Below are 15,730 nucleotides of genomic sequence, written 5' to 3'. Positions count from 1 at the left end.
TTTGTTTGTGAATCAGATTACAGTGACACTTGTTATGTCTCACGCTTTAGATTCAAAAGACGAATTTCTTTGGGAATCGTTCTACTGGCAGGGAATTTTTTCTCATCTCACGCTGTAAATTCAGTAGTGTTGCTGTGGCGCTTAATAGTAATACGGGAAACACTGTCTTAGTATTTTAGTCTGGTTTTTGGCGGAATAAAGCACGTTTAAGATCCGTTAACTAAGTATTTTGGTGCACAAGAAATCTGCTCAGACCCACTCACCAACAGAGAACTGCCGCTTCAGGCAGAGTTTGTAATATATAAAGCCTATGTGTATTTTCTACTATTAGCTTTCGGTTCACGAGCAATGATGTCAATTTTAATATGCACGATTACAGTTGGAAAAATGTCAACATTTCCATATGCTCAAAGTATACAAACAGTGTTGATTATTTGTTTGCTTACCCAGCATGCAATCACTGTTTGAAGTCTGGTTTAAAGCAAAGTATTTCTAACAAAAAAAAAAAAAAGTCTACTGTCAGCCATCTTTGGAACACTATCGTGAGATTATTTCCAGTCATGCCTGTGCAGCTCCAATCTACTTGAATGGAGAAAGACCAAAATCTCAAATACAGTTGGTCAAGATTATGATTAAAGAAAATATATCAAATCAGCAATCAAATCTGACAATACTGGTATCATAAATTTTGATTTTATATCTCATACTACGCTAAAAAAAATGCAATTTCCCTGCTTTTAGCAAATGCACATTCTACAGTTGATTGACAGGTGATGTCTGTATCTAAAAGGTGATTGGCTCTTTTACCTGTAGGTGGGACTGCCTTCCCTTCCTACATCCATTACCATAGGGTGCTTACAGGTTCTTGGTTGGACGTTCCAATTTTTCCCATTCATTTTAATTTCTGACCCTGTTTGTAAGCCACACGCAGCTTTACAGACAAGAAAACCAAACTCAGGCTTGCTTGACACCAGAACAAGATGAGGACGCATTGCGTTCAAACACAGATTTGACAGTGTTCAATTCCAAATGCAGGAATCTCAAGATGTTTTTGTTTTTTTTAAGTTTCAAACTACGTTTAAATTGACACAGCAATCTAAAATGCTGTGTTTATGACACAAGGCAACTAAAGCTAGATGCTCCAAAAGCATTAGTTTTTGCATGTGTACATTGAGGTGTCATTAGAAAAGGCCTTATAATATATCTGTTTTGGAGAGATTGACGAATTCAATTGTAAAATGGATTTCTGAGGACTGTATGCCAGTGATAGGATAAATAATATGCAAATAAATAACACACTTCTTTCTAAAGCCACTTTTTGTATTGTCTTACCAATGCTTTACTTGTCTGCCTCAATAATGTTATTTAATTATTTTAATTATATGTATATTATATTTAGAATTGTTTAAATAAAATTATTGAATCATTATACATATTGAATTATTATTTTTGGGAGGCAATATTTAAATATGTGTTTAATTGTAATTAATTAGATCGATTAAGCAGCATATTAATTAATTCTAATTTAAAAATATTATCAGCTCTATATTTAAAGTTTTATGAGAATAGTTTAAAATAATGCAAAAAAATAAATAAAAATGAAATAAAAAACAGCCTACAGCATATCTGACACATACATTCCTATCTGACATATTCTGAAACTTCTTGGAAAACTAAATTAATAATGATAAATTATTTATAACTATTTTAAACTATTGATTTCTAGTTTTTGGTGGGCATGGGCTTCTAATATTATATTGGACAATAAGGGGGCCTTGGAGTCGAAATCACAGCGTTTGTCCTTTCTCGTGCACATCTATTTCCAAAAAGGATGTTTGCATGTTGCATCTTTAGGCCTAAGTGCCATCACTCTATCAAAACAGCTTTCTATTGTATACTTTGAGGGAAACATCTCATGTCCTTCTGTGATATTGAACAAGCAGTGGACACTTTTGATGACTTTATTATGAAGGGCCAAGTACACATCTTTACCACATATACAACAGGTGACCTCAATATTACGAGGTAAACTGATTGTATGCCTCTGATATTTAAAAGAGCATCAGAGAGAGAGAGAGAGAGAGAGAATTATCACAATAATTAGAAAATACTCTCTCCTTGCTGAAAAGTCAGGGGACAAAACATCCTAAACTTTTCCTGGAAGCTGGACACATGAAATTAATATGAAAATTTTAATTAAACATCCAGTTCAATTTGCCCATTATATACTTTTTAATATCAGGGGATGATTTTAAAAATAAGTTGTCAGCTTTCTCCATTTAGAAAACATTAATTTATACCAAAATAATAACACCCCCTGAATAAATTATGAAAATATAAATTTCTACTTTCATTTATTAATTTGATCAAATCTGGTCATACAATATTTAACAGAATTGATAAATCATCCAACTGCTACAGAAGGAAATCTAATCAAACTACCTGTTGCTCAATCACGTAAAAAACGGTTCCTGTAGTCATTAATAATGTAAATAATCCATTTATTCATTTAAAAATCCATAAATTAATTGAATGCATTTAACACAGACAGATATGCCAGTTTATTCTGCGTTGATTAGGCTGATATATTCCTGTCATTGTGGTGCGTAATACAAATTCCCAAACTGTTAACATTTTACTACTTAACTACTACTTACAAACTACTTAAAAATAGGCTGTATAACATGTTTTCTGAAACTGTATAATAAAAATTAAAATAAATAAAAACAGTAAACAAAGTGCTGACATTCAATTCGGTTCTTTTGTTTTCATTCAGTGTCGCGAGGTTCAGTGAAGTGTCACCAGTCAAAGGAATACTCCGAGCTTTGTGCTCAACTTTGATATCAGACTCACCAAAGATTCCGATAAAATATTCCAAAATCACTTAAACTTTGTCATGAAGACATCCTTAAATAGCTGTGTCAGTAAAGTGTGAAAAGCCGTTGTAACTCCTGCCTGTGTTGTCATCATAATCCAGAGGCTCATAACTTTCAGCGTTCAGATGTTTGTTTGACTCTATTGTGATGATGATAGCGCATTGTCTGCACGTGCGTCGACAGCTCATTAACCACGCCCCTAGCAGCAGAGACTCCGCCCCTTTATATTGCTATGCACTTAACTACACCCAGACTACACCTACAGAAGTTTGTGAAGACAGATATTCATATTTGTCTGCAGTTGTATACAATGAAGAACAGAGAATGACATAAAAATATTTACATATCTAATAAAATATCTTTAACTGTGCATGTTTTATTCGAAGATGGAGCTCTGAAGATCATTTTTTATAAGATTAAGAGATTTAAGAAATATTGACTTAACAAGGCAAAAAAGAAAAAGGTATTTGAATGTACTGAGGGCTCAGTTTGAGTAAATGTGTTTGGGACACAGAACACTTTTAGGACAATTTACTCAATAAATTAATCTTTGCAAATAAATATAAAGGCAGCTTATTGAGCCGTATTGGTGATGTAGTGGCAACCATATAGTATGTGTAAAAGTGTAAATATTTGTAAGCATTTATGCACCAAATCAAACCATCTGTGTGCTGCCTTCTGTTATGTGCTAAAGACTTATTCAGTGTGTCGATCATTCCTTTTATTAACACTGATTAAATTAGGCTTAATTAACCAAATGTAGTCTGAGGCCACATTGAAAATCTGGGATTTATTTGAATTAAACCTGGATATAAATAAATAGTTTAAGGATTTTGATAATAATAATAACAAATGTTATGACAGAAATATGAGATTCTACCCCATTTCTTGATAACTAATCAAACAAAAAAAAATTCTAGTATGTTTTACTTAATATGTATTTCACAAGTTTATGCACAGTTTTTCTAAGTAAATCTTAATGATATAAAATCAAGTAAAATCTACTTAACTTCATGTCATAATATTGACTAAATTAAGTTAATTTAAGCATCCATGGTACTTAAATAAAAATAAATGAACATATTATTAGAACTTGTTGCAATTTAACCTTTCATCATTATGACTGAAATAAGATATATGTGCGTACGCAGCACAAAAAATCATGATGGTGACAATCAACAGATATTATTAATATTATTTTATCATAACCAGGATTTTTGCATAGAAAATAAAACTTCAGACTTCACAAAACAAGATGTAACCAAACGCAACAACATGAAATTGGTGTAAATAAACGTGCAAACAGTGAAACCATGCAAGCTAATTCATTATTCAAGCCCAGTGCATGCTGGGAACACCAGCTTCAAAAAGTTAGTTTGAATTATTTTTATTTAACCATGAAATTTACTCAAATTATCAAATATATATATATATATATATATATATATATATATATATATATATATATATATATATTGGGACTGATATATGATGACACATTGTAAAGATAAACAATAATAAATCATGTTTACTTATAAGCTACAGCATTAATTTTTACATGTTTGAATGTAGAATTTACTTAATATTTACAAGTTCAAGCTTAAACTAACATAATCAATGTAGAAAGCACTTAGTCTTTTCTAATATTTTGACATCACCACATTTATTTATTTGTATAAGAAAATGTGTAACACTGACCAGTGTCCGAAATTAATCAGGGCTTGGGGCAAAAATGCCACCAAAAGTGACTAAATAAAATATGTAATAATAATAATAATAATAAAATTCTCTAACATTTGATATACTGTTTGTGTATCTTTTTATTTTCTCATCATGGGTGTAGACACTGCAGTGACCAGTTTTTCATAAATGGACGACACTCTGTGTGTAATATATTAGTGGAAAAATGCTCTCATAAAGGTAAAAAGACCCCTGAAAATCATCACCCCTTTAAAAAAGTTCATTTCTGACACTGATATTGACTATAGTCAGAGACTATTTATTAGATACAGGACACTTTTATATTCCCATTATTATAATGTTGTCAGATAATATAATGTGTACACACACACACATCATAATGTATCATATTATCATAGTATGTATATATACTGTACATATTCTTATATTTATTTTCAAATTTCCACAGTTCTACTATGTCAAATGATGTCAGTACATTGCAAGTAATAAACATATTGCTATGTAATGACACTTGATATATGAGCCTGCGACCGGCACCCCAACACAAACCATCATTTACTGTAAGTCTGCTTGACAAACTGACACATTCATATCTCAAATTTGCACAACTATGGTATCCAAACAGCTTCCTGTCTCTTTTCTCATTTGGGGGATGTAAACAGATTAACACAAAACCTTTCGAGAGCCCCCTCTCTTTCCCCGACATAAACCAGTGCACCCAGTAGGAATTAATTGGTTTCAGCAGTCATCCCTGCTGAACAATCCACTTGAGCTCCCCAATGCAGCCTCCCGGCAGAGACATCTCATCTGTCTCACACTCCTCCCCCACAAAGCCAATGTCTAGACCCTCTTGCTGCATAGTGCATCCTTGCTCACACTTGACTAAGGCATTACGCTCACACCCTGTGCTATCAGTTGAGATGATGCTAAATAGTAACTTTTTTTTATTATTTGACTCGGACTGCCTTACTCAAGCACACGCTGGAACACAGTTCTTGAGACATGGCCAAACCATCTGAACTATTTCAATTTTTGTTTCCCCTCACGTAAACATGCAGCCGTATTGCATGCAAGTAATGCAAATATAATATGTTAATAATAGGAGTGTTTGTAATATCTGGATTGGGGATGGCTGGATGTTTACAACAGACTGCAGAATTGTCTCTTAATGTCTTACAGTCGGCCTGATCAGCCTCCACCCCCTGCGTGACAGCTCCCCATCCCTTCAGGTTGCAATAGGCTTGCCTGTCAATCTTTTAGCCACGCACCACTCCATATGTCTCACACGAAGTAACATGCAAAAGCACTATTAATGTAGGTGACTGTCTAGGTTGAGATGGCTACAATGGGACTGGATTACAGACAAATTACACAAGCATGCTCTGTTAAGTGGTCATAAGATTATCATATCAATAATTAGCTTATTCATTAATTCCCAGATCGTAATGTATTATAATTGGCTAATTTTTATACAAAATTCCTACAATTGACTTTGCTGAGTTTGCTCATGCTTCTGTTACATTAACAGACCAATATGGGTTTCTGTACTGTTCTCAAAATGGTGACTTCACAGTTTTCCCTAATGCCACATTAGTGGTGAAGAGTACTTACTTTTATTTAAGCTTTAAACGGATTATGCATTGTATTATGAAAAATTAAACTAAAGGGAACATGACAAGGCAAATGATGAAGAGAAAAGTCTTGCAAGTGAAGTTCAGTTCCAGCTGATTTTATTTCCTTCTTGGAAAAAGACAAATTTCTGTAGAGGTCTGACAGGCAGTGACTTCTCAAATGTTGAGATATGGTATGATGAGACAAAACAATATTGTACACAGCATATTGCACACAATTAAACAATAAAACATATCTATATATTCCAAAACTCATGAACAACACTCTTAAACATATAGGGATGTATAAAGATATAAGTCCTCATTCCTGTCATGATATATCATCGTCAGACATAAACACGCAATCTTTTACTTATTTTACAGTCAATGTACATAGAAATCTTCATGTGGATCCTCTGCCTTAAACACAACTGCTCTACATAAACCTGAATTGAGAAATACAAAATGCTATTCGCCATGCCATAATATACTAAAACAATTAGCTACATTTAGCCAACAAGTAGAAAAGTTTACATAGCCTTGTACAATTATGGAGTGAAGACATACTTCATTGTTCATGAACTTGTAGGCATTTCAACCATATCTGTAATTCCATCCAGTGGTTAAAACCGAAACGTGTCACTAGAAAAGCACAAAGAATTTTGTATTAAAAAATGTACAGCATCCCCAACAAGAACGTGATAAATTGCAGACGTTGCTGCAGCTACATACAACCTCATTCAGCGCGCATCGTAGGCTAATGATGATTGGTCGTTGAAATGCAGACACTGTCTCTTTAAGGAGCCTGTGGATTGACACTGTAAACATGTTTAGGGGCAGATTTTGTGACAACCCGACCCCCTGGTTTTAAAAATCGGAAATCCAAACAGCGATAATCACCGATTGACACCCCTCAGATAGATTTTGTACAAAAATACACTAAGAAAATGATGAAACATTTAATCTCCTTTCCATGTGAGAAGTCATCAGTTAAATAATACGAAACAAGTCTAGCCCTTTCGAGACAAGAGACGGACATGTGCATGAATAGGCTATAAACAAAACAGACTAACACAATTGAAAGGGGAAGGAGGAGCAATGTTTGGCCATTATAAATACATAGATAAAAAAAAATGCCAGCACTGAAAAGTTACTTGGGGGAGAAACAAAGGATGAAAAAGTAAGAGGGAGAGAGAGAGAGAGAGAGAGAGAGAGAGAGAGAGAGCTCCTCGGATGAATTTTGGTCCTTATTTGTAGTGTAAAAAGCTGATCATCTGAGTTGCGTTTGAATCATTATGTCATGTCGACAGAAAAGCTGGTGATTGTGTTTCTTTTTGCGTCTGTGGCGCTGCCATTCTGTTTCAATGACTAAACCCCTGCCTTTCGTAGTTCAATCACAAAGCATGCGATTCTGGTCTAACGAACAACTTCGTCTGTTCTCCATTCAGTACCTCCACCAAAACAAGCATTTGACTGTTTATTTAAAACGTCCCTTTTTAAGTTGAAGCGGGCGGACAACTTGAACTCGCCAACCGCGCGCGCAATGCCCACCTCAGCTTCCAAAGCGCGCGCCTGTAAGTCACTCCTTCCAGCACCAAAAGAGCAAGCTAAGCACTTTCATCTGTACTCTTGTCAGTGGATAATGACAACCCACAGTATCAGATGCATGATAAATAGAAGGAATCATGTTGTTGACTCATCTCGAGGAAGACTTTTTCATTCCTCCACCTTTACGACAGTCATAAAGATTACGTTTCAATATGTCTTTTCAATCAGCGCTCAATAAGTGAACACCAAGTTGGATATTGTCGATTCGAGCCAGTCCCCTGATATCATTTCGCTCACCTCTGGGGTGCAGTAGTCGGGGAATTCAAAGTGCGAGCCGGAGCCCGACTCAAAATTGAACTCTAAGTCTCTGTCCAGAGGCGCAGTGCCAAAGGTGCCGAAGCTGTCAAAACCGGGACTGGGGTCCGCCAGCTCGTCATCGAAGTCCTCATCTGACGAGGAGGACTGCGAGGAGGATGAGTGCGACGCGGAGGGCGTTGGAGACGTGGCGCGGGTGTATTTGAAGCGCGCGGCGCACTCGCCGTCCTCTTTTACGCTCGCGAGCCCGTCCTCATAGAAGCTCAGCGGGTCGCTGGACTCGGCCGAGCTGCTCAGAGTTGGACTGGCTGGCACAGCAACGGAGGGCGGGCTGCCATCAGAGCTGCATCCTCCGAAAACATGACCACGCTTTGCTGGTTTCTCGGGAACTTGCTTAGCAGCGGAGACCGACCTGGATTTGTAGAGCGCCTGGTGGTCTGCGGGGGTGGCGAGGGAAGACAGCTCGAGCGCTGTGGACTTTCTGTGCGTCCTACTGAGAGTTTTGGAGCTCTTTTTGAATGCAGACTTTGCACCGGGGCTGCCGCTAACTCGCTCGCCCTTCTCTCCGGTCTTGCCGCTGGACGATTTCACCTTCTTCCGCGGTCGATATTTGTAGTCTGGATAGTCTGCCATGTGCTTGAGGCGCAGACGCTCTGCCTCGCGGATGAAGGGGATCTTGTCGCTGTCTTTCAAAAGTTTCCAGCGTTTGCCCAGTCTCTTGGAGATCTCCGCGTTGTGCATGTCCGGCGACTGTTCCATAATCTTACGCCTCTCTATCTGCGACCAAACCATGAACGCGTTCATTGGTCTCTTGATGTGCCCGGATGGGGTTTTGCACCAGGCGATGTCCATTTTGTCCCCAGTTGAGTTTGGGGAACCGGGAGTCGGAGATGTGTCCATGTCCAGGTCCATTTCCCCCGAATCAATGGAGTCGCAGGGGTGCGCGTCGGTGTTCGTTACGCTCGTTTGTTCCACCATAGCCAAGTGCATGCACAACAACAATCAACTTTTAATTGGTCAGGAAAAACCTACACGTGCTGCACCTTGCGACGGTTTGACAGTGTTCGGAGTCTTTTAACACACTAGTCAGGGCAATTAGCGCGCGCGTGGATATAAAGTTTCTGCCGCTGTCTGTCTCTCCGCTGTCTATCTCTCGGTTCTGCACTCTGTCAGCGGTCCTTCCACAAAGCGCATTTCCCGGCAGGAGCTCTGTCAAGCCCCGGCAACGTCTTCGAAATCAACAATCTCTCGTTCAACTGCCGGTTCGACTGTAAACAAAGCCGGAGTGCGCTCTGGACGCAAAGTGCCTGAAGCCGTTTAATGGAAACGGACAAGTGTCTTCAGCATAGTTTGTCGTATGACCATGCGGTAAGTTTTGGCGACTGCACTTTTTCATGCTCTGAGCTTCCTATCACCCTTCACAACTTTCAATACTTCTGCTAAACCGCCTCGCAAGGATTTATCCTTTTCCGAAGGTATAAAGGAAAGAGAATCCAGCCAATCAGCTGCTGTCACTAGCCTGTCCTCAGCCAAAGACACGCCCTCTCGGCGTTCATTGGCTGAATATCGTATCTAATAATAATCGGCGCGTGCAATGAGAAGCTTTCTATCTGACCTCATTCCATCTACACTGCAAACTTGGTTTTAAAGGCACATTATGCGCTGCCCCCTTTCCTAGATCACATACTGAATTTGGCAAGGGTGGCTAAGTTAGGATAAGCAATTCTAATGATCGATTATGAATTATAACACGGGTTAAAACTCTTAAAATACTTAAAAGAAACCCATAGTGTTTACTTTGTCTCGTTATGATGTTGTTTACAACATACGGTGACTAAATTACTGTTTAATATGAACATTCTACGTGAATAGAGTTGTCTAATATTAGGCAAAATTATGCTATGTTCGTTTACTGGCATGCACTTAAACATGGTGTACACACAGAGCCGTTCATTTATTTATCTAAACACAAAGGGAGCGTACACATGCCACGCGCTTCTCCATTCTAAGGCAGCGTGTTCGTGTTTGTGTTGTAGCTCGCGCTCTGGTTGCCTGGCTGTCTCGCAGCGCTCTGTCTGAAAACAAGAAGAAGAAGAAACGTGTGCTGTGTTTATTTTGCTTAATAGAACTCGTTTTGATCCGCAAATGGCTTCCAAGTTGTGCATTTTTCTGTTTGTGTTTTTTTTTTTTTTTTTTTTTAACTAGAGCGACACTGATACCAGAATGCAATAACACTCCTGTCAATTGCGCGAGGAGCATGAAGAGACTCGTTCAGCGTCATGAATTTGATCAAAACTGCACTATGTTATGTCTCCAGATGGCGTAGTAGAGCCAATGAAGGGGTTGTTGTTCCACACACATTTGACTGCTCTAAGGTTAAGCTACATTAAATCAAAAGATCTGAATATGCATTACGTAATTGAGTAAAAAAACAAAAGGCAAACATTTTGAGTCTATTCTCATATTGAGACGTGAAGCCAAAGTGATGCACCTCCACTATCTGTGACAGGCAGATAGCGGCTTCCTGAACCACCCCGCCCGATCAATACAACTGAAATCAATAGTTCATTGACTTCATAGTTAAGTATTCTGATGATGAAATAATTGTTAGCAATTTACCATGCGAACAGTGTGCAGTGTGCACAAGATGGTCTAAGAAAATGTTGTGGGCATGTGAATTTGAATACAGTAATCAAACACCTTTGACTGTTTAAACAGGTGTGCTGGGCTAGAATGCACACTAACATAGCTTATTGTGTCTAATCACAGGGACAGATGGCCACCCTGCTACACTTATGATTATTTACAACTTTAGCAGTTACACCTCAACAGGAACACACCATCTAGGCCATAACCGCTCCTGTCTTTCAGGTAAGTCACACATGTGAGGTGGGATATACAGTCTGGCATGGCATTACATACTAGACTTGATTTAAAATCTGAAATTGTATCACCACATTAACATAGAATGCTGAGTTTCCATATGTCTGTAATCTGAACAACTATAACAGGTGCTCCATGTCAGTAGGTGTGCCATTTCACAAAACTGGAACATACAGGATAAAAAATAAACAGGGTTAATCATGTAACTGCCACAGAACATTAGCTTCAGCACAATGATCACAGATGGACAAATCCTCTCATAATATAAGTATTTGATCTCATAGGCTGTAATGAAAAGCTTGATAAATGGTTCAGCAGCACAGAGCACCAATGGCAACATTCTTAATTCACTCATTCACTCCTCACTACCACAGTGTTCAATCCAAACCCCACTCCTCAGGATTGGCTTAGTGTTGCCATGACAATCCCGACTGTTTGCTCTCAAAACATATTCAGACAAGAATAGTACATGATCTTGCCAGGCTTAGACAGCAGAGATGCTGTTCATCTGTTCATGAAAATGTCCTTATTGATCTGCCCTTTGCCCTCCAAACAGACACAGACCAACATTAAACTACATGCATAGATTTGCATAGATGACAAACTGATGGTTTGTGCGTTGCAGTTAAACAGACAAGCAGCCAATAGAAAAGGTTTGGGTTTTTGAAAATGAGGTCTTCCTGCAGTTGCAGGAAGATGAATTGGGGCAGGGAACAGTGCAGACAGTGTGTACACTGTGGTTGGAATGATAGTTGGAGCCATTATGACACGGTCTGGAGGAGCGTGCCTCAGAGTTATTCATTACATTCTTTCTGTCCCATCATTGCTACTCATTACCAAGCTAATTTCTTCAGGCTCTCTGTGCTGCTGCCATCAAACAATGGAGTCTTTGTACATGCAAGTGTGTGTGTATATATGTGAAATATATGGCTAAGTTCCATAAAAACTATTTAACTGAAATGTAAATGTGACCCCGTCAGGTATTCCCCTCTTCGAGTTCTCATGATTTTACTCAATAAACGATCAGCAAAAGGTCACCCAAATGTATGTCCTTTTCTTTAGCAGGATAAACTTAGTTGTGATGAGGTCACCCAGAAAACATTCTGGAAGGAGCCAAAACAGTTAAAGCCAGTTGTCCAGCTCAGCAGATTGTTTTCCCCAGAGCAGAACACTGAGGTAAGGACACAAGTTCAGGAGTGAATGGCTGATCGCTTATCTTTCACCCAGGTTTACTTCCCCATTGCAGCAATAAATCAGGAACGGTGCCCAAAGACATGCCTGCTTTTTCAGTTTTTCACATGTTTTTAACTTTCACCAGTGCAACTCGAGTGTACAGGGGCCCAAGATTGATTATCACACTTCATCACCATTACTAAATGTAGTTTCATATTAATTGTGGTCTGATGTTTTTGCTTGATAAAGAGACCATAGGAAACTGAAAAGTATGTGTTGAATAGATTCCCGTTGTGATATGCTCATGCCATTTGTTGAAGGTGTTACAGACAATTAGCCTATAAACTGAAGTGATGTTAATTAAAGACCAACCCACATACAGAAGTATCATTCATTCATTCATTAATTAATTAATTCATTCTAATCTTCATGTTGTTTAATAAAAAGGTGAATCTCATAAATGAAGGTTCTTTCTATCTATTTAATTTTTAATCAAATTAGTTACATGGTGTCCTGAATAATTAATCACGATTAATCACATTTACAAATATTTTCTGAGAAAGCCTCTCATATAACAATAATTCAATATATAATGATGAAATAATTATACATAGTTATCTTTAAATATTTTACAATTTATATATATAAGATATTCAGATAATTAAAATGCATTACATTCTTGTAGCAGAAGAGTTAATCATTGATAAAACAATACAAAAGCGGCTTTAGAATACAATGTATTGTTTACTACCATATTATTGGTCATAAGACAATCATTGGCAACAGTTCACAGCAATCCATTTCACAAGTGAATTTGTCAATCAGTTGGAGATTTATTATGAGGGCTTGTTTAAGGACCCGTCAATTTACATCTGCGTCAGACATGCTTGTGTAGCGTCTAGGGGTGCGTTGCGTCATAAACATACATTTTTAAGGTCAATTTGTCAAGTTAAATATAGTTTAATACTCAATCTTTAAACACATCTTGAGATCCCATAGTTCGTGTTTGTGCTCCTTCAAGTGTTTTTGAACGCAAGAACGTAACGCATGTTTGTGTTCTGTCTGCTGAAGTGTTGTTTTTTTCACTGTATAAACTGCGCGTTGCCACACAGCTGAAATTTCAGTTACTGTCCTCTGGAGTAAACAGGTGGTCCTACAAGCTTGCCTTTCTCAGGAGTCTACCTTATTACGGTCCGGGAGCATTGCGATTAATTGTGTTAATTTTTTTAACACGTTATTTTTAATAAAATTAATCGCACTGATTTATTGCGCTAAATCGACAGCCCTAATATATATATATATATATATACACACACACACACACTTATAAATATATACACTGGTGTGCAAAGTTTGGAATAATGTACAGATTTAGCTGTTTCAGAAGGAAATTGGTACTTTAATTCACCAAATTGGCATTCAACTGATCACAGAATATAGTCAGGACATTACTGATGTAAAAAACAGCACCATAATGTAATTTTTGATCAAATCTAGACAAGCCAATGCCTTATCCTTGATTAATCATTCTAAATTGCTAATTTGGAACTAGAAAATCACTTGCCATTAAATCAAACACTGCTGAAAGCTATTTGGTTCATTAAATGAAGCTTAACATTGTCTTTGTGTTTGTTGTTTTAAGGTCAATATTAGTTCTCTAGAAACTCATCAGTCAATCATTGTTTTGAGGAATGAAATCTATATAATGCTTGAAATTGCCAAAAAAAAAACTGAAGATTTCATACAAAGGTGTAGACTTAAGACAAAGGACAACTGGCTCTAACAAGGACAGAAAGAGATGTGCAAGAGGATAAGTACATCAGAGTCAATAGTTTGAGAAATCGACACCTCACATGTCCTCAGCTGACAGCTTCATTGAATTCTACCCGCTCAACACCAGTTTCATGTACAACAGTAAAGAGAGACTCAGGGGTGCAGGCCTTATGGGAAGAATTGCAAAGAAAACGCCACTTTTGAAACAGAAAAACTAAAATAAATGGTTAGAGTGTGCAATGAAACACAGACATTGGACAACAAATAATTGGAAAAGAGTGTTATGGATCTTAACCCCATTGAGCTTTTGTGGGATCAGCTAGACTGATACCTGCTGCACCGCGTCTAGCTGTTTCTTAGGTGTCTCATAGGACTGGCACAATTTTAGACAGCAGTGTCAAGTTAAAAAGAATTTCAGGTCTCAAAAACGCATGTCGAGACACCTGCGTTCTGTTTCGGTTGTTGCACTGCGTCTAGATTGTTTTTAGCGTGATAGCATGATAAACAGCAATGTTTTTTCCCTTGTGCTCTAGTGTACTGTGGGGTCGCCGTGCCTTGTATGTCTACTGTTACAATACTTTAACGAATGTTGCCTACGATGCTAACATAAAATACACTGCAGCATCAGAAATGAGCTCCAGCTGAAAGTAAATTAAATAAGACAGAAATATATTTCTATTAATTCAAATCCTTTAAGTAATAATACTAATACTGTATCAAATTATAATAACAAAAATGGAAAACAATACATAATTGTTGGATTATAGTAATAACAAATAAAAAAGAATACAAAAATGTTAGCAAATGTATTAGGTTTTACACACCCTGATCATAAAAATATTTGTATTAGTGTTTTGCAAAAATATATGTAGGTAAATGTTTTTTTGTATCACTGTATTGTGGAAAACTGGAAAACATGCATTAATTATCTTTAACTAGATGTTTATGTTTCAGTAAACATTTTGTACTGACTTCAGTAAACATTTGAATGTTCTTACAATGGCTTATATGAATTTAAAAGTATGATTTTATTTTTTAAGCAAACAAATTCAAAATGGGGCCCTGGGATGGTCGGATGCTTGGGGCCTCAGGTACCATAAACCCGTCCTTGACTGTAAGGTGCGTGAGAAGTGCCTGACAAGACAGCCACATCTTTGGCAAGTGCTACAGGAAGTGTGGGGTGAAATGTCACCTGAGTATCTGAACAAACTGACAGCTAGAATGCCAATGATCTGCAAAACTGTCATTGCTGCATGTGGAGGGTTTTTTGATGAGAACATTTTGAAGTAGTTTAAGAAGTTCTGAATTTTCTTTTTTTAAATTGTAATAGTAATATTTCACATTATTAATGTCCTGACTATACATTGTGATCCATTGAATGCCACTTTTGTGAATAAAAGTACCAGTTTCTTTCCATAAGAGCAAAATCTGTAAATGATTCCAAACTTTTGGCCACCAGTGTGTGTGTGTGTGTGTGTGTGTGTGTGTGTGTGTGTGTGTGTGTGTGTGTGTGTATATATATATATATATATATATATATATATATATATATATATATATTTTTTTAGGGTAAAATGTGACCTGAACATGTTTTTTCATCCTTTGCTGTATTGCAAGCACTACAGCACTACTGTTTTACCTTGTGAATTTCATTGTTTTGAAAATGTATTACTGATTTAAAATCAGATGACTGTAACACTCTCCAAAAACGTTAGACAGTAGAGTGTTTGCCACTCTGAAACATCACAATTTCTTCTAATAACACTTATGAAGCATATGAGGCACTGAAGCCACAAGTTTGTTAGGTTTAGAAAGGGACATTTTCCCCCATTCATCCATAATGTCAGTCTT

The 15,730-nt window shown here is 37.3% G+C and overlaps 1 protein-coding gene across 1 annotated transcript; it reads right to left on the bottom strand.

Annotated features, from left to right (window-relative positions):
• Positions 1 to 4,882: 4,882 nt before the first annotated feature.
• Positions 4,883 to 9,481, bottom strand: LOC127651044 (transcription factor SOX-4-like). The gene has a single exon (XM_052136748.1). It carries the CDS (start codon positions 9,038 to 9,040, stop codon positions 7,967 to 7,969), a length of 1,074 nt encoding a protein of 357 aa, XP_051992708.1. The 5' UTR covers positions 9,041 to 9,481; the 3' UTR covers positions 4,883 to 7,966.
• Positions 9,482 to 15,730: the final 6,249 nt, after the last annotated feature.

This window comes from Xyrauchen texanus, chromosome 10 (assembly GCF_025860055.1).
Source record: "Xyrauchen texanus isolate HMW12.3.18 chromosome 10, RBS_HiC_50CHRs, whole genome shotgun sequence".
NCBI classification, from domain to species: Eukaryota; Metazoa; Chordata; class Actinopteri; order Cypriniformes; family Catostomidae; genus Xyrauchen; species Xyrauchen texanus.
Note: the sequence above shows the minus strand (reverse complement) of the source record. Positions and strands in the feature narration are given on the sequence as shown.

Bases quoted from the DNA above. Each gene is read 5' to 3' on its own strand.
- LOC127651044 (XM_052136748.1), bottom strand. From the start codon at position 9,040: ATGCACTTGGCTATGGTGGAACAAACGAGCGTAACGAACACCGACGCG.